Raw genomic sequence first — 25,820 nt, 5'->3', positions numbered from 1 at the left:
AAGTGGGTTAAACGTGCTAATTTCACCACTATAAGAATGCTCACAACAAAAATCTAATGATGATAATGATAGTAAGAGTAATTAGATCAATGATAATCAATCTGGCATCCACCACACGTCTGTCTAGCTTAGTCTCTGTCTGCCTATTCAACGATCAACTCACACTTAGCGGTCTACCTTGCGCCAACATTTAGACATGGTCTGATAGGTATAGGTCAACCTTTTATCAAATTGTTTCTCCTCCAGGCGCATTTTCAAGTGAGTGCTGGCATGAAAATCTGGACCCGCCAGGTACTTTATTCACTTCACAGTTCTCAGTCTTTGCACGTTTTCAGTAGATATCTTTGAAACAAATCTTAGAACACACTTTTCGGGGTATTTGTGACTTTTTGCAATACAAAAAGTATTTCTATTCCACTACTTCCCACCACTTGCCCCCTTTAGCCCTCCACATCATTTAATCCACCTCGACCTGACAGAGATGACCGTACGCAACCCTCAATTATTCTGAATCATTTCACTTACAGGTCCAGATGCTTTTCCCTCCACTGAGAGGGCAATTATGACAGCCTGGTGCCTGCTAAATGCCCGATATTGCTGCATGAGTGCGCGCATCTTCTGATCGGTATCTCGCGCCCTTGATGTGGCGTACGACAACATGCCTCGCTGCCTTCGTTGCCGGTACCTCAGTCAGAACGGTCGCTCAATGAACGACAGCCTCCTTTTCCTAAATGGGGACTGGATTTTTGAGACATCGAATGCAACTCAAGTAGCTAATAGCTAACAGATGGCACATTTTTGCAGGATTTCCAGTTCGTCTCTGTGGTGTCGTCCCAAGCGTCTCCGAGATGCACGTGGCCGTCAAAGACTGCGTGGCTATCTTCGTCTATTCCTTCACTTTCTTGCTGGGCCTTCCCGCCAATCTGTTGGTTCTGTCCGTGTACGTCCGCAAAGCCCGCAAGCACGGCGCCACGCCCAACGTCGTCTACGCCCTCAACCTCTGCCTGGCCAATCTGGTTCTGGTGGCCTGGTTGCCCGTCAAGGCTTTGGAGACCTTGCTTCAAGACTGGCGGCTGCCGGCTCCCGTGTGCCCCGCTTATAGCTTCTTCCTCTTCTCGTCGCTCTACGGAAGCTGTCTGTTCATCACGGCGGTGACGATGGGACGCTACCTCAGCATCGCCTTCCCTCTCGTCTATAAACGCTACCGCCGGGCGAGGATCTCGTGCGTCATCAGCGCAGCCCTGTGGGCCTTTGTGCTGCTTCACCTCGGCGTCGGCCTCGTGGCAGAAGGCGGCGCCAACTTCGTCTCGGTCAAAGACGACGCTTTGGCGTGCTACGACCATTTCAATGCCTCCCAACTAGCCGTGCTGCTACCCCTCCGCCTCGAAATGGCCGCCGTTCTCTTCCTCCTGCCTCTGATCGTGTCGTCCTTCTGCACGCTTCGCTGCGTCACCCTGGTGTGGCAATCCAACTTACGGCCCGTGGGGAAAAGGCGGGTCCTCGCCGTGGCGCTGTCCACGCTGGCTGTGTTCGTGGTGTGCTACGCTCCCTACAACGCCTCGCACGTGGTGGGCTTTGTGACGGGGGAAAACGTCGCGTGGAGAACGTACGCCATGCTGACGAGCTCCTGTAACGTTTTCCTGGAGCCCGTCGTCATGTTGATGCTGTCGCCGGTCACGTCGAGGGGGATGGTGGGAAGAATTTGTGGAGGGCAAAGCAGGTTCAGTCGTACTGAAGGGTTTCGCCATCATTGCACCACTCCAAACACTGCGGCTAATGTCAGGTCGCCAGCTACGATCACCGAGGGGAGCCAAGCCGCGGCGGGCGGGTCTAAACTGAGTCAGGAATGAGGTGACTATCTCATTATTAGAATGCACACGGGCTCACTCAGTGGACACTTGAGATACAAGTGACCAAACTTACAATATTTTCAAGATACAAGCCGTCGTTCTTCTCGGAGTTGTTTTGCTTTGACTTGAGAGTGAAGGCTTTATTTGATTACTTTATTAAGTGTAATCTTTTGCGTGTTCAAATAAATCAGAATTGAGACCTCATGAAGAAGTTTCCTTTGCAAGGATTTATTAACTCTTTTACTGCCAAAGACGTTAAATGACGTTCTGCAAAAACCTACGGAGGAGCGCCAAAGATGTTAAAAGACGTCCACCCATTTTTTAAATTTTTTTTTTTGAAACGGGTGCAGGGAAGCCTTGCGGAGCTGTGCTGAAAGTTTCAAGCAGGTCTAGTGAGTCTAATGACTATTTTTGGCCCCTAGAGGGACAAGATTGGGTGGGCGTCAGCAGAAGACGTGAGGCGGGGCTAGAGTGTTGAGGGGACAATGGCTGAAGAAGCCATAATGGCGGTTGCAAGCAGCTCACGCTAGAGCCGTTTTTTTCAAAGACGAAAAGCATCGACCAACAATAAAGAGCACATTGATGACGACGATGATCATCATCGATGATGATGATGATGGTGACTTCGTGGTTGGAAGCATTGACACGGCAGTAGAATACGTTAGGCGGAGCTAGATGGAGGAGGAAGCGGACAATGTTGCAAGCAGCTCACAGTTGGGAATTTTCAACGCTAAAGAGCACATTGATGACGATGATCATCATCGATGATGATGATGGTGACTCCGAGGTTGACGGCGAAGTTGGAAGCGTTGACGCGGCGGCTAAGACGACGTTATAAGGGTTCACGGGCTAGCGATGCTGACACCGGAAAACGCGGAGCACAACCGACAACGCTCAGGCGGACGTTCAATCGGACGACGAAGAGTGCCCCGAGTCCAATGCATATTCATCGGAGGAGTGTGTACAGTCTACTACTTGCTATTCCCCGGAAAAAAAGTCCGTCTGCACGCGAAACGGACAATGGAAAGTGAAAGTAATATGTTGTGCAAACCCTGCTGCGTCTCCTTGCACGCAGGAGAGCGTTACAAAAAGAAAAACTGTATTTGAAACATCCACATAATTGTAAATAGTACCACAGTTGCACACATTTGTAAATAGTTTGCGAAATTGTTTTGTCAAATTGTTACACTGTTGAATGGAAATAAACGGATTTTGCAAACTAAAAACACTTTTTCATTGTTGGTGAAAGCGTTTTACAGAAGTAAAGCACTGTTTAGGTGTTTCTGGCATCATTCATGGACAAAAAGAAGTGTAGAATTCACTAGAGTGCATGAACGTTTTTTGTTTCAAAACAGAGCATTTCGGTGAAACTAACCATTTTCTATTGTTGATTACTGAAGAACGGAATAAGGTAGAAACAAACTTTTTTTTCTGATGAAAGATGAGAGTTCAATCTTTCATTTGGTAGTATGTGTGTTTCCATAGTCCAAACACAACATTTTCTGTGGACCTTGAAAGATCAGTCAAAATGCTTAAATCGTCTGGCACTGGCGAGATCCCGTTTCTGAAAACGTCTGGCAGTCAAAGAGTTAAGAGCTCTTAAGACACAGGAAAAAAGCTTCATTCGAAAAGTGATGTTAAGCTCCCAGTGTGTAGAATATGGAAACACCCAGTATCTTTATACTAGTAGAAAAGGTTCTCTCCGCCTCTTACATTTGCAGAGATAGTGTTGAAAATAAGCAGGCACAAGATACTGACATGTCCATCTCAGCTCTCCACCAGCTTCGGAGAAATGATGTAGACAGGCTTTGACCTTGGACCTTCAGTTTTTACGACCAAATGACTAATGACATGAGACTTTGACAACTTTTAAAACATACACATTCTTATCTCAAGAGATGGTGGGGAGTAAGAACTTCAAATGTAGTTCACAAAATCATTATCACATTGTTATTCATTTAACTACACATAGTTATATCACATCTATATACCTATAACTAAATTCAAAAACAGTAAAAATATAAATTGAAAATGTTAAATGTCAACAAGAGCAAAAATTTGAGAGCACTGTCTGGTGGCAGAGAACACAACTCACTTCACAATAAGAAATGAGCAATTCCTATGTGTAAAACCAAAAGAATTACGCATTTGTATTCAAAACAAGCACATAACTTTGCCTTAAAGTCTGCTAGCTTAATGCTAAAACATAATTTGAAACGTAGCATCTATGCGGCAAATTTGTTAACAAATATAGACAGACAATTTAACAATACTGCAGGCATATATTCTTTATCCTTTGCTAAGAACAACTCCCAGTATTGCAGCTTACTTTGTCATTTACAATTGTGAACCTCTTCTTTGTGGGTGCATGCCTGTATTTTACTGCTCCCTGGTGGCCAAGTCACACACACCAACTGTTATTACTGTATGTTTTTACAATATAGAGTGCTATTTTCCTTATTAAAAACACATTACAAAAACTTGTGTTGTTTTTTGGTGGGGAAGGCTGGAACGGATTAATGGAATTGACATTCTTTTCAATGGGGAAAGATAATTTGAGTTATATGTGTTGTTATTCCACAAATGCAATATTAATAAGAATGCTGTGTTTAGACTAGTGTAGTAGTGTGGGCGCATACATCATATTATAATAACATTTTGGGGGGGGTTGACTTCCACTTAGAGCAATGATGTAATAATGACTGAGACAAATATGTCATTCAGTGCTCATTAAATCATCCTGTCATTGATATAAACATTACCTTCGTCAAACTGCACTTCCGCCGATTTATTGACTCATGATGACCTTATTATTTTTTTTTTCTTTCAATTTACTATACGCATATAACACTTGGTGGACACTGAAGCAAAATAAAAACACCGTCATCCAACTTATCAGATTTCAATGACACATCATCCTGGCCACTCTTTCTCTTCCGAGACCTTTGACACTCTGAGTGATTAATTCCCAGGTAACAATGTGAGATTACGAGCAGTTGCGGGGTGTTCATGTTTGAAGAGTGCGGGCGACAAATATTGTGTCCAAAAGCTTATTAAATTTCCGCCGGTGAAGGTCAGATAGCAGATACTGAACGTGATATACTTCTTACGATGTGTGAAAGAGGAACAACAGTCATGCTGTGATGGAGAGACTGAGGCATCATGTTTGATGGTGGTGAGGTAGGCATAATTCAATGTGTTAGTTATATTATTAATAATACATGGCATTAATTAAAATCTCTAATAATTTCATTGCATTTATAGCACTTTGGAAAAGAGATCTTAATATATCGTTTTATTATGAACCTCTTTTGTATTCATTTTTAAATGGACTGGTCAAATCCATCCTCACTTATCTGCAATTTCTTGGGAAATTATTTATTGCTAATGGCATTCTGTTAAAAATGTTGCAAGTCTCTCATTTAAAAAAAAAAATGATTTTGGTGGATTAATTTCATTTTTGAAAAGAGCTAATTATGTAGGCTATACTTCAATTATACATTTTCTCTGCATAGTTTCAGATGCTGTTAAAAGAGGTGAGAGGTAGTATTACATTAAATGGTATTATTTTACATTACAGTGATTGCCTTGAGATTCGAGTGACTCCATTTATAGGTTATCCAAGATATGAGCAATCACTCAGACAATTATTTGCTTTGACTTCAGAGCAAAAATTCAAACGAGCGCCGTATGGAAGCGGTAATCTCAACTCACTTCCCAATTAACAGCACTTTGGCTAATAATAATAATAATAATAATAATAATAATTCTGAACAAATACTGAAAAAGCATTAAAAAAAAGTTGCCAGTCCCAGTTGAATAAATTCACTCCTAAACAGAACAGTCCAATAGCTCAATGCTGATGGTAATAATTAACATCTACATTGCGGTTCTACAAATTGATAGCACACAAATGGCAAAACAAGATGTACAAAGACAATAGTACTCAGTCATATATTCTTTATCCTTTGCGATGAATGATTATGCCGTACTGATGAGAGAAGCTGAGATGTTTTCTTGTTATTTGCATTTAATTAACATTGTGTATTTTTACAACTATTAATGTAATGCAATACAAATGAATATGTGATTAGATGGAGTGTACCTGAAGTGAGAAACTGACATGAGCTCAATAATGACCATTTTGCCTTCTCCAGTGTGTGTCAGGGAGTGGAATGCTCCACCTTCTGCTATCTGTCTACATCTTCACCTTCCTGATGGGGGTGCCGGCCAACATCCTGGCATTCTGCACCTTCTGCCGCAAGGTGCGCACCCGGGCGGCGCCCATCGACGTCCTCCTCCTCAACCTCACCATCTCAAAATGAAGGAGGCCTCGGACAAAATGGTCTGGGAGCTGCCCTTCCCGCTTTGTCCTTTCACCGGCTTCGTCTTCTACGTCACCATCTATAACAGCACCCTGCTGCTCACCGCCGTAGGTGTGGAGCGCTACCTGGGCGTGGCCTACCCGCTCAGGTACGCCCTGTGCCGCAGGCCCCGCTACGCCGTGGCGGCCTGCGTGCTCTTCTGGGTGGTGACCTCTTTGAACCTCAGCATCGTCTACATCATGCCGTACGTTCAATGGGAAAACCACCTGGCCAAGCCGCCGTCCACCTGCTACTTGAATTTCACCGGAGACGAGCTCAAAATCCTGCTGCCGGTCCGCCTGGAGCTCTTCTTCGTCCTTTTCTGCGTCCCTTTCGTCATCTGCTGCTTCTGCTACGTGAACTTCATCCTCATCCTCTCACGTCTCCCTAACATCAGCAGGCGGCGGAGGCTGCGGGCCATCGGGCTGGCCCTCGGCACCCTGGTGGTGTTTGCAGTCTGCTTCGGGCCTTACAACGCCTCCCACGTGGTGGGCTTCGCGCGTCAGGAGAGCGAGCATTGGAGGACCGTGGCGCTGCTCTCGAGCACCCTCAACGCCTGCCTGGATCCGTTTATCTTCTACTTCTCGTCGGCCGCAGTTAGGAGTATGCTAAAACATTGCATTAGGAATGTCGCGGCAAAGCTACACATCCTGAGGTGCGGGTGGACTTCCTCCTCGCACCACTGAGGACAAAAACATCAGCCAAGGAAGTGCTTGCAATGTCTTGTGTTATGTACTGTACATTACTCACTAAGTTCATTATAGTTCATGAAAACTAATGAAATGCCTCCAACTAGGGGCGGGGGGGGGGGGGGGTGTTGTTGCTTAACTCACATACCACAAATGCAGTATTTAGCCAAATATTAATGGCACTGCATAGACCATATTGCAAGGAACACTGCTTTGGAATGACTTCACTCTAAAAACTAATAAAACTGTTTTTGTTATTTTTAAATAAAGTCAAAACAAAATAAAAATTAACTACAATGAAAAATCCAAAGCTATTACACACACACACACAAAAAAAAAAAAATATATATATATATATATATATATATATATATATATATATATATATATATATATTCAGCCTATGGTGCAATTTCAAAATGAACCTAAAATACACTAGATCATTTCAAAAGTTTTGAAACATCTACACATGTGCATTATAAAGTTTAGTGAATCACAACATTAAGTTCACTTTTAAAGGTCAGGGGACATTTTTGGTTAAACCTGAAATTTCACCTGAATATTTTGTATGTATTTGATAATTGCATGCAATTCTGTCATTAATACAATGCATTCTAAATTATATAACTAATACAATAGTACAGCTATAAGTACCATTAAAAGACCCTCTGGTTTTCTTTTTCCAGCAAGGACACCATTTTATGCACATGATCTCCATTATCAAGGGCTTATATCATTCTTGAAGTTATATACTTAATACAGTACTTATATACTATAATTGTAAATACAACTGCATTTTGTACTTGATCAGCAGCATGCTCTATTGGGTTGACATCAGATGACCATTGACGAATATTCAATTTGTTTTCAAAAAGTGTCATCGATTTTTTTGGGCAAATATTATCCATCAGCACTGTGAAGCTATTTTGCTGTATTTGTTTGTATGTGTCATAACGCCTCCACCATGTTTAACACATTGTGAAATATGCTTTGGATTATGAGCTCTTCCTTCGAGCATATATGGACAACAGCCGTTGATATTCCCGCCTATGGACAATTTAGAGTCACCAAGTACAGGGAGGACATGCAAACACGTACACACGTAAGTGTCCACCCAACACATCTGCTGCCTGCTTGAGAGTTTAATCAGACAGTGTTTCATAAGGGGGGAAGCAATAAACAATAAGGGGGCTGTTTGAAAGAGGAAGCAGATACTGCAATGTTTACTATTGCTAATCTAAATTCAATTCATAAGCACTGGCCGTGTGGTGTGTACATACAAACATTACTCATCACTCATCAGCGTCATGAAGTTATAAAGTGATGTGAGAGAACACACTATGGATAACCATTTCCTGGCTTTAATTAAAAAATTTCACCCTCCTTTGTGGGTGCCGTATACATATAAAATATCTTTACGGCCGTACACTAAGTATTGGTACAATGTGTGACTTTAAAATGTATATTTGTCATTGAGATGACAGCTGTATTGATTTGTTGATATTAATTATGAATAGAATTAAGATAAGAAAATGCTGCTGTTTTAATTTAATCATAATTATTTTTACCTCATATGTGATCAATATATTTTTGGGTCAAAAGACTACCTGGGTTATTAAATGTGTTACAGTTCAAATACTTGTGGTGTTCTCTTTTGTTGCTAGTTTATGTATGTGAGTCTGTCTTAATGTCAGTGTGCCGGCCAGAAAAATAAAAAATTTAAATAAATAAACCTCCTACCAGCACGACCACAGCAGTGAAGGTCTCCGAGCTTCAGGACCAGACTATTCTCATAGCTTGCCATCAGATCTGGCCTGCATAGAAACAGGTCCCATTAATAATTAGAAAAATACTAAATAAATAACACAACCTACATTATAATTATCAGTTTAATTGTTTGATTGCAATAATTGTATTTCACTTGATCGATCATATTCAGAGAAATAATGCGTGACGCACGCTACTAACCCAGTGCCTCTTAATTTTTCATGACTCCCCCCCCCCCCCCACCCCCAACTATTTTGCTGCAACTATAAATAGTATCATTTGTTTATTTAAAAAAAAAAAAAAAAAAAAGAAGAACAGTACCCCTTTTAGGAGCTCAGCTAATACTCCTTGCAAACTCTGACGAGGGCCACTGCCACCTACTGTAGTGGAAGTGCAATTATACCTCATTCTACTCATAAAAAGTTCCACTCAACTTAACGCGCCCCCCCACCTATTTGAGTAGGATCATACTAACCACACCGAATAGCCAGATAGCCGCTTGGCTAGGCTAAAACATTCAAATGTATGGGCCGCTAACTAGCCTATAGGCTACATTAGCGATTAAGCTAACCCATTCAAACAATGGAAGGGAAAGCTTAAGCTATGTTAACACAACTCGTCAATTATTTAATTTAATTGCATACTTGGCTCCGTTTCACTAAGTTTCAGACCCTTTGGTCGTAATGTAAGCAAAACAACATACTGTAACCTGTTGCAAACTTTTTCCTTCCCGGTGCTGTCACACCACTTCCGCATTTCAGTGCAATGCTCACGCACGTGACCACATGACACAAGCCACGTTTCATTTAAATATGACACATAATTAATTTTAATTTTAATTGGAAATATGAGTTTTACCATCCAGGCTACACCCAAAAATTTAACTCTTTTAATTAAAAATTGGAAATTATTATTTTTGTTTCCCATCTGGGCTACAGGCACTTTTTTTCTTTGCATGATAAATTAAGCGTGAGACCTTGGGATTGGACAAAACTGTATGAGACCCATGTAGTAGAGTCCTGGTAGAGCATAACCAATGATTAAATAGTTAAAGTTTGATTTGTGATTGTTAATTTGTCCCCTAAAAAGTGGGAGACGTATATAAACTGTTTAACTATTCACCTAATTTGGATGTAAATATGCTTATATTAAAGCTGAAAGTCTGCCGTTAGAGCACATCTTTCCATTTCAAATCCATTATGATGGTGCCGAGAGAAAGAGAGTGCGAGAGAGGGAGGGGGAGAGGGAGAGAGAACTGTGTGGATGGACCCAACTGCAGATAGAGGTCTAATGTGTACACCATGAGACTGTTTAGTCAATTACAGTAATAAATTAACAGCATGTGTATTATATTATCCTTTATGTGTGATGAATAGCAACCCACATAATTGGTCATCATTTCATTTATAGCAAGTAAGTGTAATGCAAGATGCCAGGTTTGAAGAAAACAAACAAGGACTGGGCCATTCGTAAGAGCACATTTTAATTGCATTTAGCAAGTTATCACCACCAAAAAAACACTCTTGTTTTGAACAAGGACAATATTACAAAAATTAAATATGAAAACTAACTAAAAGGCTTAAATTAGGACCAGGCGAGTTTTAAGACAAAACCGTCTTGACTAGCGTAAATATCAGCAAAAACAGCAAAACGGGAACATTGTCAAATCGGTGTGATATGCAGCCAACGGGTATCGTATTCGTTTTTCCTGGGAGACAAGATTTATGACTGTAAACGTCTCGAATTCACATCGTTTAAAAAAATAAAATAAAATCAAAAAAAGAAAGTGGATTCAGACACTTGACGGCTGCTTTATTATATTATTATTGCTGTCCAAACAACGTGCACATCAAACAGGAAGTAAACTTGGGAATACAGTATAACGTCTAATAAATGAGGTTTGTGTTGAACTACATTTATCACAAGGGCTGCAGCTCCGCATGTGGGTTGTGATTGACATTGTCCATCCACTGAACACTTCCCCCGTCACATCTTTTGGTCCTGTCAGCTCCAAAATAGATCAATTCTGCATATATATATATATATATATATATATGTATATATATATATATATATATATATATATATTTTTTTTTTATGTTTGTTCTTGGCATATGACAGAGGCACACAAAGTACAAAAACACCCTACAGTATTGTAATGATTACATGGAGAGGATAGCTCTTTGATTTTCTGCTGCTTCTTTTTTTCTTCTTCAGCACCATCACAAAAAGGCACAGAGGACGAACCTTCGACCAGAATATGGAAATGTTTCACTGCAGATCGCACTTTGCGGGTCTCAGTGCTTTGCATGAACTGATTCTCAGACTGAACACTTACTTAAAATAATACCCCCCCCCCCCCAAAAAAAAAAACTGTGATTACTCTGTTACACAAAATATAAATATGCCTCAAATCTTTGGACTTGTGTGCGGAAAAATGCAAATGTCCAGTTAAGCCCAAACTCTTGAAGATTAAAAGGCTTTTTATTTATTTATTTTTTACTTCAAGTAAACTCAACGAGTGGTCACGTCTCATCAGGGCACTCCATTCATGTGAAATGGGGAATTATTTGCATGACTAAAGATGCTTTAAATGCAGGCAAATGACCCTTAAGTGCAGTGAATATATAATTTTCAAGTCCCTCTGTATTAACATATGCATTTTCAAGAAAATACTACATCATTCTTTAACTAGCAGCAACTAAAGTTGAATTCCGGTGACTGTGGTGGTTCTGCTGTGAGGCTAAAAGAACGTTTCAAACCGACATGCTTATCACAAAACGTATTCCACGCAAACATTGCACACGCTAATCCCATCAGGCACTTCAGTAGCATCCCTTCACACGCTATATGCTTTGCATCCCGCTACATGACCCCAAACAAACTTTCTGAAGACAAAAATAATAATAATCACTCATCACAGAACCTTATTGCACTGAAGGACACCCAGAGGTAAGCCCGACAGACATCTTTGCCCTAATTCTGCAAGTAAGTGTGGATTTTTGTTTAAAAGGAAATAAAAGTTAGGGACATTCAGCTTTGGGGTGAAACGGATGAATATCCTAAACTTTTGTGAGTGCTCTACATCACACCAGCTGATGACCTACAACAGAAATAACAGTCTACGTTTATGCACTTCACAGTAAGGCATCATGGGATGGCTGCAAGTCATCTTTCAATAACCGTCACCCGACAGACTGGCAACTTGCCGTTTAAAACACACAAGAACTATGTAAAACCGTTAACACGATAAACCAGGACTCATAAGTCCTAAAGGGGTCTTAAATGAACATGAAAATGAACCAGGCGCTTTGGGTTTCCCTACTGTCTTCAACGTACAAACGCATAATGAGCTCCTGTGAAATCTGAGCTGAGACCCTAAACGAGCATTTTTTTTAAAAAAAAAGGAGAATCCTCAACCCTGAAACATCAGCGGAGGAGACGCAGGCGCTTCCACTCGCATCCGGGCGGCTCGTCTCTTGGCGTGTTCACGCGAAGTACATGGTCCTCAGCGTGTCGTGGTGGATCTGAACGGCCTTGGCCAGCGCCAGAGGATCCCTGCCGTTACTCTGCCCTGAGATGTGGCTGCCCTCCGCACTTGAGGCAACAACAACGGAGTCCAAAAAAAAAGAAAAAAAGATGGAGTCCGTTATCAGTGAATTGAAATTGCGCAGAGAAGGCAGATGCAATGCTGGTTAGTAGTCGATGCTATCAGGTGGCATACGAGCCAAAAATGACAATTTTCGCTCTCATACATCCAAATACTCAAACAAAAAAAAACACCATACTTGTTGCCATCAAATATTTGATTACTAAGATGTTTATAATGGATGCGTTTTGAAAAAAAAGTCAAGGGATTGTTTGCAAACTTTAGCAGGGACCACATAAAGTGACATGGAAGTCCACATCTGGCCCGCGTGATTAATTCTTTACCATGAACACATTTCTTTTTTTTTTAAATCGAAGAATTTAATCTTTACCTGTCGTGTTCGTTGTCCACCAGGTGGTAGCGTGCGCGGAAGGCCACCAGGTGGGCATAGTAGGCGGGTGCCGGGATGGAGACGGAGCGCGTGCACCGGACGTATGTGTGGCACAGCTGGTAGGTGAGCAGCTGGAACTCGTCGGCAGTGAAACAGTTGTCGTCCCACAGCACGTGGTAGTGGGACGGCCTGCTTGTGCCCTAATGATGATGGGGGAAGAGAGGAACAAAAAGGCGCAAGTTAATGCAAATGGAGAAAAAGTGCTTCACTTTGCCGCTTAGGAGCTGATATGAGGCTGAGGAGCTCATGGGGTGCTCTGCTGCCATCTAGAGGCAGTAATTTGTGTGAGAGCATTTCAGGAGTGAATATTATAGAGAACCAAATATGCCAACATTAAAAATAAATAAATTATGAAAAAGTGAAAATAAAAAAAACGGATATAAAAATAAAATTAAATACAAAAATAAATATAAATGGAAATAAAAACAATTAAATTTATATATATATAAATAAATAAATGCAAAAATAAAATAAACAAGATTCAAAAAATAAAAGTAAATGTGGAAATAAATACAAAAATAAATATATTAATAGATTTAAATATCAATCAATATAGTCGCTGTCAGCATGAAATGCGTCATCAAATGTTATTCAAATGTGTAATCCTGAACGATGTGACGTGACAACCCCTCATAAATAAGAAGCACCTCAACTGAAAGGAGTCTGAAATCATAGAAAGACGTTCAAGTTTGACTTCGGCCAGCGTCTGTTGCATATCCTTATTGTCAAAACAAAGCCCAATTTCACTTTGCTCCCGTTGGCCTGACAAGCTTACCTGGATTCCGGCGTGACTGCAGAGGTAAAAGTCAAACTCGTGAGGATGGGTGATGTCAGTGTCCACTGTTGTGCCAGCAGGAATGTTTCCGCTTCTTCCAACCTGCCAGCAAATCAGAAATCATCAGTTTCTCAATTCTGATCCTGTGTTACGAGTTAAAAAAAATAATACTCACCCGCTCATTGCGATCTGCACAGAAGAGGCGCGTGTGATGTCGTTTTTGTACAACAATGTAGGTAATTCCTGGCTGGTATTCCTTCTCCAGACTGATGCATGCCTCTCTGATAGCCAGTAGCTCATAATATAGCACCTACGCAGAAAATGTTTGTGGTGAGTGGTGTCAATGAGTCTGTTGTGAAGAAAGTTGTTTACCTGTCTAAACTGGCCCTCAGACACCCCGTCCCTGTAAAAGATAATTCTTGTTGGCTTGTAGCGTGTCGATTTGTAGAACTGGATCAAGAGCTCTCGCACCATGGAGGCCAAGTCTTGGATGACCTCCTGTCTGGGCCTCTGGACTCGCACAGTAGCACAGTACCTGCTGGGGTGAGCGTCCATGCTGCCGACAACCTGAAGAGAAAATGTATTGAATTGTGCTTCATTTTACCGCGTGGAAAAAAAGTGGATCGTAAAATGTCTTTGTGTCGAATGTATTGTTGCCACACCGCCGCAATTGATGGCTTCTTCCCATCTCCTGCTGGAGGATGAGTGACGTCGGCGCCGAGGAATATGATTGGCTGCTGGAAGACTGAGGGTCTGGGTGGATTTGGACGATTATTAAAAAAATCGGATTATTTCCAGTTGTCTTATTTTTTTTTTATGGTCATGTAAACAGGGTAAGTTATGATATCGTTACCGTTGGTGAGGTACCAGGATGTTGTTGATGCCTCCGAGTTTGACGTTGATCTTGAGGCAGAGGTTGGACAATGTCTGGGGTGAGGTCTTGACTACGTTCTTCACTTGGACACACTGCGTGGCCATGCCGAGGAGAGTGTCTCCAACCCGCTTGACCTCAGCTGTGAATGACAAATATGATATTTCATTAGTATTTGAGCCATTACAATAAGCGCAGAAGTGGTCGTTTTTATACCATAGACGGGTGTTTTCCCAGGGAGGATTACGATGATTAGCTGCAGTCCAAGATACGTGTTCTTCAGGTGTCTGAACATGGGCTCCACACTGTCGGCGCCTTGGGCATATTTACAGAAACAGGGCTGACCCTGAATGGGCATACCGGCATCTTTTGAGATTTTCCGCAGCTGATCGGTAAAGCCCCTAAAGACAAAACAAACATTTTATGGCACATAATACAAGTCTATAGGTGGCTAATAGCAACCAACCCAACTCACTTTAGCATCTCCTCACGACACTGCCTCTGGGTAGCGAAACAAGCAATGGCCCATATCTTGATCTCCACTCCGGTGTGGAACTGCTTCCCCCTCATGTCCCACACCCCGTGACTGGGTGTGGCCACTGTGCGGTTCTGCAACGACAGTGCAGGGTTGATCTGCTGGAGCGGACAAGCACACAGATGCATACAGGGGCGCAAGATTCATGCAACAGAGGGATGATGATGATGGGGTCATGTCAAAAGAGCCATTTTAGGTCAAATAAATAACCAAAAATCTGTATGAAAAACATTTGGAGATTGTGATGAAAGAACATTGTGTTAGTCTCTCGTGTACTGAGGGCCCATGAGCTAATTAGAGCTGAACCACAACACAAAATATGCAGCATCCAATACTTTGACATTCATTTTCTTCACCTTTCCTCTTCCGTTTTTGGATTTATTTATTTATATTTTGGTAACTTTTCATACATTTTTACACTTTTCTGACTTTCTGTTTAATTTCTGACATTATTGGCAATTTTAAAGACATTTTATGGTCATTTTCTGCCTCTCTTTTTCTTCCTTTTTTGGACATTTTATGGCTATTGTTTGACATTTTTTCTGCCTTTTTTGCCAGAAATGTACTGACATTTTTGAGTACACTTTATTGTAATTTTCTGGATTTCTACTTTTGTCATTGGACATTTTATAGCTATTTTATTTTCTGCCTTTTTTTGGGCAATTCCAAAATATTTTATTGTAAAATGCCTTTCTTTTTTGTTTTGGAACATTTTAGGTTACTTTTTTAACATTTTATTTTCTTCCTTAAAAAAAAAAAAATTATTCTCTGACTTTTTTGGGGGGGCAATTTCATGGGCATTTTATGGTAAATTTATGCTTTAATGGTCACTTTTTGGACATTTTTAGATACTTTTTCAACTTAAAAATTTGGACTGTGATATTTAGGGGAAATTTTAATTAATTTTTATCTAAATATTTGTTATTTATATGTAAAAAAAAAAGGGGGATATAAATATGTAAAAAAATAATAATTTCTACCAATTTCTTTCTTTCTTTTTTTTTTTTTTTTTTTATAGAGATCCACAGGAAAGAGACTAAAGAGCCACATGTAGCTGCAGAGCCACAGGTTGCAGACCCCGGACATAGCAGTCGGTGAAAGGTAAATTATGGAAACGTATCTTGAAAGAAAGAAAATCAAAATGAAACTGCTCATTCAAAATAGCACGCGTGCTCAAAAGAATAGATGCATTTTTTTTCAGATGAGTAGTCCAGATTGTTAGTCTAAAATGTGCCGTGAAAGAAAGGCATGCAACTGATGTGTGGTAAGTACCATATAGGGTTCGGAGCTCACCCTGCCGCCATATTGCAGCATGGGGGCCGGCAGGACGCGGCCGGTCACCTGAGCCATCTCATCACGGATGTGGAACTGGAACTCTTGGACAAATGGGTCGGCATCGTAATTAGCGCTTCGCACCTACGAGGAGAGAAAAGTTGAGTCAAGTCAACAAGTCCCAAAAGGGTTAGCGGTAAATCTGTGGGGGATATTTACCAGTCGGCTAATTTCCTCCTGTCTGTCTGGGGCAGAACGGGCTGTTGCTTTTATCATGGTGGATGTTTGGTTATCTGTCAGCTTTTTAATGCAGCGCTGACCAGCAACAACGTTGCAAACCTGGGGAAAAAAAGAAAATATATTTATTTATATATATTATATCATTTTTTTCCCATTTGTTTTTCAAAATCATTGGTGGACAATTTAATAAATTAACAAACTCTATAGCTTTGGTTCTCAACTGTTGTCACACGGGAGCCCCTATATTCCTATTGTAGCCAAGTGGCGACTCACTTTAAAAGACGTTAAGAACAATTACTGGCAAAAAATAATAATTAATGTTAAAAATGTATGTATGTGTATCATATTTCAACTACATCAGTTTTGGCTCCATGTTCAAAGTGCCATTCAAAGCACCTCATTAAGAAACTGATGATGAACCTGACAATTGCAAATATAAATTATATTCTTATCACTGACATCTGTAACAATGAAATATCATAAGTCTGTACGGTTGTAACCTGAGGAGGCCCTGCAAATTTTTTATCACCCGTCCGCAACCCGCCCAAAATGGCTCCGCGACCAATTTAGTTAATCACTACCCTATGGTATTGAGGGAGCGTGTGATAGTTAGTTACCTCGAGCGGCAGGTAGGTGTGTTTCTGTTCTTGGCCCACCTGCAGGCAAGGCAGGTGGGGATACTTGAGATGCAGGCTGTATTTCTCTCGGAAGTATTGTGCCACTGTGCGTTCCACTGTCTGACCATTTTCCAGTTGCAAAGGAAAACTGAGGATTTCAAGGACTGGTTAGATGTCAGGTTTGGTCAACCAACAATTTGTTATATGTTTTCAAATTAAAATCATACGTTTGGAGGCTTGCGGGGCGCCGTGTTACATTGCAAACTCGATACTTTCTACGCATGGTTCCACAGTGTGTCACTTCTACTTTTAGACCTGGAAATAACAGTGAAACAGTATATGAAAAAAAACAACAACAACAAAACAAACAATCACGGCAAATGCTAATAACAGGTTGACATTACTGGAAAAGGTTCAGCACCTTTGATTTCTTTGGTGAATTTGACCCTGTGGGAATCGGTGAGTGGGCGAGGCTGCTCATCAATGTTGTGGATGTCCAGGACTTCACACATGAACTGGATGACCGGCTGCGCTTTATAAAAAGCCGTGGCTGACACTGAAATAAACGACAAGGGCAGAGTACGTTTTATTGTACGGTGAACCCAGATAGGAGTGTCTATTTAAAGAAATGTTGAACAAACATTGTTCTATAACGGGCTAGTCACAATTTCTTCATTTAATAGCATTTCTTGCAACTTCACTGCTTGTGGTATATGCTAGGTTTTCCTGTCAAATCAGATTTCAGCCTCAATGGGCTGCCATGTCAACCTACCCGGGTCCTTGATAATCAATAGCGGTGGCCAACATACTGTAACTTTTTTATTTTTTTTATTTTACTGTATTTAACAATCAGACAGTCCTCTTATGATGAGTCAGTCTCTGGCTTGAAATTACCCCATGTACACTGACTCGCGTGAAATAAGATAACTTGAACAAAAAAAAAAAAAAAAAAAAAAGAGCGTCAATTCCCAGTAGATTGCGGAAAGCCCCAAAATATCAACAAATGAATCCTTGTAGACTAAACCAGGACATTCTCAACATGCCATGGTGAGTTCAAAGAGGGAAAAGGCAGCATTTGATCTCATTGTAAATTTCACAGTCACAAGTTATCTAAAAGTTCACTTTACTAAAGGTTGAAAAAAAATTGGGTGAAAAAGGCAGCACTGTCAGAATGTTGCGCTATCTCACCATCAATATTGAGCATCATCTTCCACATCGCCGGCCGCACCGACTGATGAAAGCCAAACCAAACCTCTCTTCCTCCACCAAGCGGGTGGTCGTAACCCTCTGGCGAAGAGAAGAAGGATCGTCCGACAGGCGTGTACCTGGTCGCCATGAAGAGAGTCATTGTTAGAAATAAAACAGGGCTGGAAATGGTAAGAAAAAATGTCAGATGAAAAGTATCTGACTTCATGGAGGGCAGGTGACGAAGAACGACATCAACAGCATGAACTGGGTTGGTGCTGACGGGTTTCTCGAGGTCCAGTGGTTCAGCTACGCCACGTCCCATTAGAACCTCATGCAGAAGATGCCAGCTGACCAATGACACAAACCTCACCGTGACCTTAAATGGGCGGTCCTTGCCACCTTCGCCCGGGAGGGTGACGTCCAAATCAACCTGAGAAAGACGCTTTGTTACCTATCGGGATTCATCCCCGTGAATTGGCAAAATGACGAATTACAAAGAATTGAAGCTATGGACAGCAATGGCTACTCTTACCCCACCAGTGGCAACAGGAAGCGGGTTAGCGGTGTAGAGGCTTCTTTTCCCATCATAAACCGGAAGATTGTCACCAAAGATGGTCACCTTAAAATGCTTAACCATGGAGTCCACCACCTCCCTATGGAAACAAAGCACAGTAATGGATTGATTCATATTTGGCGACAAAGGGTTCAAAGATTAATTTTGATAATGGCTCTTCTGTTACCTGTTGACCCGACGAGGGCACTTGTCAGGTTTGATATCGACCTCGTAGAGGTAGACATCGATCTTGGGGATATCAACCTGGAAACAGTTTGCAAGAAGCTTGATGGGCTTCCCAACGGTGCCATAGCCGGGTCGCTGTGGCAATGAAAAAAGGGCTTGGGCACTGGCGGCTCCTAGAACCACACCAAACAGACAGGAGAGATATGAAAACAATATGGTTTATAATATAATATAATATAATATAATATAATATTTCAACCATGCCAAGGGTAAAAAAAGAAATAAATTTTTTTTCTGGTCAGTCAAGCCTTTTTATGTACTTTAACATCGCATGCCCGCTGAGGTCAACTATGTGGCCCAAGATGAAAACAATTGTGATGCGACACCCCCGGATTGTAATACTCTAATTTAGCATCGCTTTGTCTCCCATGCTATGAAAAACCAGAGCAAAGATAATGTAGCTCAATATCTGTCCAGAACTGTTGCAAACAACATCAATAACACACAAAGCTGAGACTCACCAACTATGCCCCATAGCAACAATGTAAATTGACTAACGACCTGACATGCTCAGCTGCTGTGTAATCAATGCAGGAAGCAGCTAAGTGACCATTATTCAATAGTTTGGGTTGCTATGGCAGTAGCTAAAAAGTAACACATACAAAGCTGTCAAAGTGAGTCAGGCTCTCAGGCCCACCTGACGGTTTCACAACACCTGCCTTCGACAAACGACGTAGATAAACTGGTTTAGGCTCTCTCTTTCGCTCACTCATTTACTCACACAATTGGAATACATGCTTGTTGGCTGCTGTTGTGTGAATGCTGGGAGTCAAACATTGGCATGGCTATTGAGTAATATATTAACTATCATAACTCTGCTTGCCCAAGCATGAGCAGTTTGTACAAAATTGTGGACTACTGAGCTTTGCAAAATGAAAGACGGCAAGCGATATAGCGATGATGTCATGGGAGGAACATCACAGCACACGCCAGAGGCCCGAGGGCCCATATATTCAGATTCAGAAAACTTTATTTATCACTACAGAGCGATACCTTCAGAATGTAATATCGGCCCCTGACGAGTTGATATTGCAGTTTGTGATGGCAATATAAAGAGGCCCCAAGTTAACTACAGTCGGGAAGACAAGCCATATATGTTATGATAAATTGACTCTCTCCGGTAATGAGCGCCTCTTTTCATTTTTGAGGGGACTTGTAAGCATGGCACAATATGATTGGCTGCCTGCAGGGATGAGTAAACGAGCCACCTCTTTGAATTGAACCGCTTGCAATTATTTATTTATTTTTCTCCTCACCTAGAAAAGAGGAGAATGGGTAACAGACATGGAGGAGGATGGGGGACCGGGATGAAGGAAGGTTAGATGAACGAGATACTGTATAGTGTCAGTCACGTATGCCTTTTGATTGATGTGCATTTTCCCATGTGCGCCAGCGTATACTAGTTAGCCCTAAGGAAAATATGAGTAGCCCACAAGTCTGTTCTAAAAAAAAAAAAAAAGCTCACCAGTGTGTCTCATTTGGAATTAAAACAAAAGATTGTTAACATTTATCTATTTAAACTTAACATGGTGCACATTTCTCAATGTACCAAATAGTCCATATTTTGTGTAAACAATTTTTCTAAATAAGAAAAAAAAGGGGGGGGGGGGGGGAACTGAACATGTTCCGGGGAATGCTATTTTTATTCAATATCCCCCCCATCCCCCCAAAAAAAGTTAAGTCAGGGATGTAAATTTAATACCGTGAATCCGCGATATTTTCACTCACAGTAATCATACCGTCTAAATTTATTATCGGCCCATGTCTATTTATAATAAGCAACATCAGATTTATTATACATAAATGCTTTGCACTTTTAGGTTATCGTTCTGCTCAAATAAAGGCAAATAAACCATGAGTTAGCATGAAAGACCGCATATCCACTTCAATTTGAGTTTTTAAACTTACAAAATTGCAAAATTCTACCAAACGAGTGTGGCACAGACATAAGTCAGCAAGTCATAAAGTCATAGTACAATAACAATGCAAACAAATATGTGACTTTATCATGTTCATAAATCAATATGTAAACATGTGGACTGCACTTCTTAAGTGCTGAACTTAAAAAAATAACTATACATAATATAAAAACGAGCCCCCCCCCCCTAAAAAAGGCAGTCTTTGCATTCGAACAATGTTGATTTGCATTTGATCAATTATTCAGCCCTACTGTGCAGTATTAACATGTATTTTGTTGTGTTTTTAGATTTTTATTTTTATTTAGACACTCCGTTAAAAATAAAAATAAAAACAAGTGCAACTGTGGTCATATACAAACAATTTTGCTTTTAGACCTAGTGATGTTCGCCTGAAAAATTTATAAGCAAGAAAACCAGACCAGAACACCATAATAGGGCTGTTAATAGCTACGATCGACCGCTAGGCAAGACAACCCACCTGTTGTTCCGCTTTCCATTCATGAGTTCTCTCCCCGGATGACCCGGCACCCAGAGACGACCCGAGCTGTTTAGAGAACGTCGTCCACGGAAGGTCCGAACGCTGCCTCCCGGTTGCTCCAGCTGATGTGGAACCGGGCCGCTGGGGAGGAGGGTTCACTTGGCCGGTACTTCTCTCTGCTGCCTTTCCCAAAGTAAGCCAACAGAGTGGCACAAACCTCCCCGCTTACCTCTTTAGAATTTCTTACAGCTCAAGCTGAAAGGAGAGAATGACAATATTTTCAAATGTGCACAAGCGGAGGAAAGGGAGTTCGCTCGATATGGCTGGCTGAGTGTTAGCCGCTAACAACAAACTGCGGTAACATTAGTTAGCTTTAGCCATCGTCATTAACGACCGAGTGACAACACGACAGACTCGTATGTATATTTACCTAATATTTGATTCAGTCTTCCTTTTACTTTGCGCGAAATGTGTTTTTATATATTAGACGATTTCAAGGTTTGCCTACCCCGAAATCTGCCTCGACAGCCAGTCCAGTGTATGAAATGTATATGCGGCGCCCGCCGCCCTCGTCTACCCTGCGGTCAATGTGTCAAACAGTGGCAAATTACTTCCGAAATAGCCCTTCAAAAATATTACTTTCTGTCTGACTGTTTTATCGTATTCCTGTCCCTGAGTAACACTTTTAGATATTGATAAATATATTATACTTTAAAACTAAAATCCAAAACAATTTTACATTAATATCGCAGTTTTAAATGATTAAAAGAGGTTATTAAGCATCCATTACAAAATAAAAGACTACTGTTTCCGGTTTTTCTATGGCGTGTATAGGCCTAACTTGACAAAAAGTCAGGCTCCCGCTGCCACCTAGGGAACCCCGTCAGGAAATACCAACTGTAGGAAAGAACGTCACTTCCTCCCAACTTTTGTGTTTCGAATTTAGAATTAAATCACCTATAATTTTATACCTCGCCACTTTACACCTTCAGTGAGCATCGATCCACGTAGTATTTTGCTTTTTTAGTGACTTGAACTTGACGGCTGCAAGACTATTCGGTGTTGACATTCTCACCCCCCACCATAAGATGTCTACCTGTCAAAACGACAGCAGTAAAAACAATCGTAGAAGAATAAATCCCGGAAATGTAATAGCTGAAGATTTGCTGTGCAACTTACTTTTACGTCTACTTTTGTAACCGCTATATTGTTTTGTTTTCATCGTAGAGTCAGCTTCCTTGCATTCTGAGCCAACACAGACACTTATCAGTTTGTGAGTCATACTAGTTGTACAAATCCAAGATGGAAAAATTGATCAATTGTTTCAAGAAAAGGCCAGATGCTGTTGTCAGGTTGATCTGCTTCCCCTGGGCAGGTGGAGGCTCCATACATTATGCACGCTGGGGGAGCATCCTTAACAGCTCCATAGAAGGTAATCACATAATGTCAGCATTGACAGTGTTCAATATGAATAATTAGTCTGTTTTGAATAATATTGTGATTGTCTGTTTTGCGGTATACTTATTGATTCTGTAAATCAGGATGTCCAAACTTTATCTTCCAAGGTTCCAGGACCCAATGGTCACTTTTGACATTATTCCCCGTTAATTTATTTGCCCCCTCAAATCAATATATCAGAGTAGATAACACTGTATATGTGACGCAATTACACATAGTTTTATATTAATTATCTATACTATTAAAACAGCCTGGTGATAAATCAAAAAGTCAAGGATTGCTCTAGAATTGATCCGCCCCACTGATCAACAGCAGAAGCACATGTATTTTCCGGACCAAAACGAAGCAATCTATACCAAGATGACCTTGACATTAACTGTTGTAACTAAATTATCTTTATGCGTTACAACATTTGGTTATTACAGTATTTCAGCAATGTGTTACTTGTGGAGAATAAGAAAGTGATAGATGAGATCAAATTTCTTCTGGTCTTCTCCTGCTTTGCCACCCATTGTAGAAAGTAAGGAGTATAATCAGTACAGTATTTTTGATACCTCTGGCTAAATTATAGTTATTCTTTTACTTTCAGTGTTTGCTGTCAAACTTCCAGGACGGGAAAGTCGGGCTAAAGAACCTTTCTTCGAGAACATGCAGCAGATTGTGGATGAAGTTCTTCATTTGTTATTGCCAGTGCTCAAAGAGAAGCCATTTGCCTTTTTTGGCCACAGGTATGAGAACAAAACAACATATACTGTATGTTTCTTCTTACTTTAAATACATTTATACTCATACCACGTTGTTAATGTTTACCCTTTTGATTTGTCTTAGTTTTGGTGCTTATACAAGCTACGCTGTTGCAGATGCTCTGAAGAAACTCCACAACATTGAGCCAATTCACGTTTTCCTTTCTGGTGCATCTGCACCTTATGTAAGAGACAATGCGAATTGTTTTCATTTTGTTTGCACTGTGAAAAATAGCAGAGCAGAATGTTAAGTTGGATTTCCCCTTGAGGGATCAAATGGGAATTATAAAATATTGATTAGATTTAAATCATAAGAAACTCTGCAGTCGTTTTGTGGTGTGTGTGTGTTTTTTAATAACTCCATGTCAGATCATTTTGTCTTGTCATTGTATCTTTATAGTCTGACACTCGCATCCAAGCCCCAAAGAGAAGTGACTTATCAGATGATGACTTTCTCATGTGGCTAATTTCCATCGGAGGAACTCCGCCTGAGCTCCTGGCCAACCCAGAAGTTCTTAAACTGTTCCTTCCTGCGCTTAAGGCTGACCTCCATGTTGTTGAGAACTACAAGTGAGCTCACAACTCTGTTACCGGGGAAAAAAAACATTTATCAAAAATTAATATACTGTGCTTGCTTATAACAACAACTGTATTTTACTTGTTTTGCTACAGGTGTAACAAGCCTTTAAGTCCATTCCTCACCTGCCCAGTCTCATGCTTTGATGGGAAAGATGATATTCCTCATGATTTACAAGGTCAGTGCTCTGATAATTAACTCATTCACTGCCATTGACGGCTATAGACGTCAAAAATTCATTTGAACTATTTCTATTAGTTTAACATTTTTCCCACTTTTATTAACAAGAGTATGAAAACCTAGAATTTTTTATTGTATTAGAACAGATATAAAATTTGGGATTAATCGTGAGTTAACTAGTGAAGTCATGCGATTAATTAAGATAAAAAATTGTAATCGTCTGACGCCCCTAAATTTTAATAATCTTTTCTTTAAAAAAAAAAAAGGAAGATTATTACAAATTAAACAAAAAATGTATATAATTTTTTTTTAAAGAAAAGATTAAAAATTAGGCGATTAAAATTTGTAATCGCAATTAATCGCATGACTTCACTAGTTAACTCACGATTGATCACAAATTGCATGTCTGTTCTAAATGTACACAAAAAAATGTAGGTTTTCATACTCTTGTTAACAAAAATGGGGGAGGGAATTTAAACTAATAGAAATAGTTAAAAATAATTTTCTATAGTCTATACCTGTCAATGGCAGTGAATGAGTTAATAAACGAAAAATTCAGCAGTGTTTACAGCTTGCATAGGTGTTGAGAATCTATTATTTTTCTATACACCACTAACTTTACAATTAAATCTAGTCTTCTTGCATGTATTTGCTGTTATCAGTTTGCATGCATCTAATTGCATTACTTGTCAACAGCATGGAAAGACATCACAACAGGAGATTTTGTCATCAGGATGCTTGATGGTTCTCATTTCTACCTTAAGGATCCTGGAAATGAAAAAATAATATTAGACCATGTTACGAAACATCTAGAAACGTCAGGAATGGACTATCTGTGAAGAAATATGTTTTAATGTGTATATATTAGGGGATGTGTGAGTACCGATACCAGGCCTTATTTTAAGGTATTGGTACGCGTGACGGCGGCTGCCCTCTTGTGGTCGTTTTACCATCAGGAGCTAGAAATTAGAATAGAAAATTGCCATTAATTTTAAGGAAAATTTTTATATTGGTCTTTATTTCAAACGAGCTGTCTTTTTTTTAATGGGAAATTTTTATGTATCAAAAGAAGTAGTGGTATTGGTATTTGCATGTAACTACTTAGACTTAAGTACTTGTACTGGTATCGGTCTGAAAAAAGTGGTAGCGCAGTCCATCTCTAGTACTGTATATACGATATGCACCAACAACATTTGTCCAAATGTTGGTAAACCTCTGTTAATGAAAGAAAAACCCACAATGATCACTAAATAACTTGAAACTGACAAAAGCGAGAGATTGACCAATGTAAATTAAGCAACTTAATTTTTGTGGTCCAACAGTTGTCTTTAAAAAAAAAATCACTGCAATCAATTTCTGAAACTTTGATTTTTTTTTTTAAATTTGTATGATTTTTTGGGGGGGGTACGTCCGTCACCCTTTTCTCAAATAAAAACCCACAATCATCACTTTGGCTGG

At 40.3% G+C, this 25,820-nt stretch overlaps 5 protein-coding genes across 9 annotated transcripts in view; 3 read left to right on the top strand and 2 right to left on the bottom strand.

Moving 5' to 3' along the window:
• Nucleotides 1–9,414, bottom strand: part of LOC144037270 (lamin-A-like) — a 31,904-nt gene extending 22,490 nt beyond the window's left edge. The window contains exons 1-2 of the mRNA XM_077548625.1: nucleotides 9,374–9,414; nucleotides 8,644–8,717 (exon numbers count right to left, since the gene is read on the bottom strand). The gene's annotated coding sequence lies outside the window, so the exon portion shown is untranslated. The remainder of the gene's footprint in view (nucleotides 1–8,643; nucleotides 8,718–9,373) is intronic.
• On the top strand, nucleotides 819–1,850 carry LOC144037564 (free fatty acid receptor 3). Its single transcript, XM_077549129.1, has one exon. The coding sequence runs from the start codon at nucleotides 849–851 to the stop codon at nucleotides 1,848–1,850; it is 1,002 nt and encodes a 333-aa protein (XP_077405255.1). The 5' UTR covers nucleotides 819–848.
• LOC144037562 (free fatty acid receptor 3-like) lies at nucleotides 5,013–6,900 on the top strand. The gene is given in 3 exon segments (XM_077549127.1): nucleotides 5,013–5,030; nucleotides 6,008–6,164; nucleotides 6,167–6,900. Coding segments are annotated over 3 exon segments (909 nt in total).
• Nucleotides 9,415–10,136: 722 nt separating the features above from the next.
• Nucleotides 10,137–21,553, bottom strand: ago3b (argonaute RISC catalytic component 3b). Of its 5 annotated transcripts, none has more exons than XM_077547936.1 (19): nucleotides 21,405–21,553; nucleotides 18,949–19,120; nucleotides 18,741–18,861; nucleotides 18,430–18,638; nucleotides 18,209–18,345; nucleotides 17,442–17,576; nucleotides 17,248–17,335; nucleotides 17,021–17,168; nucleotides 16,383–16,502; nucleotides 16,164–16,307; nucleotides 14,832–14,992; nucleotides 14,573–14,757; nucleotides 14,339–14,498; nucleotides 14,148–14,238; nucleotides 13,858–14,052; nucleotides 13,661–13,795; nucleotides 13,486–13,587; nucleotides 12,651–12,850; nucleotides 10,137–12,267 (listed from the first exon to the last, which is right to left on the bottom strand). In XM_077547936.1, the coding sequence occupies exons 1-19, from the start codon at nucleotides 21,421–21,423 to the stop codon at nucleotides 12,159–12,161; spliced, it is 2,631 nt and encodes an 876-aa protein (XP_077404062.1). In that variant the 5' UTR covers nucleotides 21,424–21,553; the 3' UTR covers nucleotides 10,137–12,158. The 5 variants fall into 5 exon arrangements, with proteins under 5 accessions (XP_077404062.1, XP_077404066.1, XP_077404063.1 ...); XM_077547940.1 differs by having other exon boundaries at nucleotides 14,832–14,965; XM_077547937.1 differs by having other exon boundaries at nucleotides 16,185–16,307.
• On the top strand, nucleotides 21,449–25,810 carry olah (oleoyl-ACP hydrolase). The gene is made up of 7 exons (XM_077547946.1): nucleotides 21,449–21,597; nucleotides 22,632–22,836; nucleotides 23,452–23,590; nucleotides 23,691–23,790; nucleotides 24,006–24,175; nucleotides 24,278–24,360; nucleotides 25,059–25,810. Exons 2-7 carry the CDS (start codon nucleotides 22,707–22,709, stop codon nucleotides 25,199–25,201), a joined length of 765 nt encoding a protein of 254 aa, XP_077404072.1. The 5' UTR covers nucleotides 21,449–21,597; nucleotides 22,632–22,706; the 3' UTR covers nucleotides 25,202–25,810.
• The last annotated feature ends 10 nt before the right edge of the window (nucleotides 25,811–25,820 follow it).

The sequence above is a fragment of the Vanacampus margaritifer genome, chromosome 17, assembly GCF_051991255.1.
Source record: "Vanacampus margaritifer isolate UIUO_Vmar chromosome 17, RoL_Vmar_1.0, whole genome shotgun sequence".
NCBI classification, from domain to species: Eukaryota; Metazoa; Chordata; class Actinopteri; order Syngnathiformes; family Syngnathidae; genus Vanacampus; species Vanacampus margaritifer.
The sequence above is the reverse complement of the archived record's forward strand: the minus strand, read 5'-3'. Positions and strand labels throughout refer to the sequence as shown.

Coding starts and splice junctions, on each gene's coding strand:
- LOC144037564 (XM_077549129.1), top strand. CDS start 849: ATGCACGTGGCCGTCAAAGACTGCGTGGCTATCTTCGTCTATTCCTTC.
- olah (XM_077547946.1), top strand. CDS start 22,707: ATGGAAAAATTGATCAATTGTTTCAAGAAAAGGCCAGATGCTGTTGTC. Junction 22,837..23,451: donor CCTTAACAGCTCCATAGAAG/GTAATCACATAA, acceptor TTTTACTTTCAG/TGTTTGCTGTCAAACTTCCA. Junction 24,361..25,058: donor TATTCCTCATGATTTACAAG/GTCAGTGCTCTG, acceptor ACTTGTCAACAG/CATGGAAAGACATCACAACA.
- ago3b (XM_077547936.1), bottom strand. Junction 18,346..18,429: donor CGTCACCTGCCCTCCATGAA/GTCAGATACTTT, acceptor CATGGCGACCAG/GTACACGCCTGTCGGACGAT. Junction 12,268..12,650: donor GTGGACAACGAACACGACAG/GTAAAGATTAAA, acceptor TGTTGCCTCAAG/TGCGGAGGGCAGCCACATCT.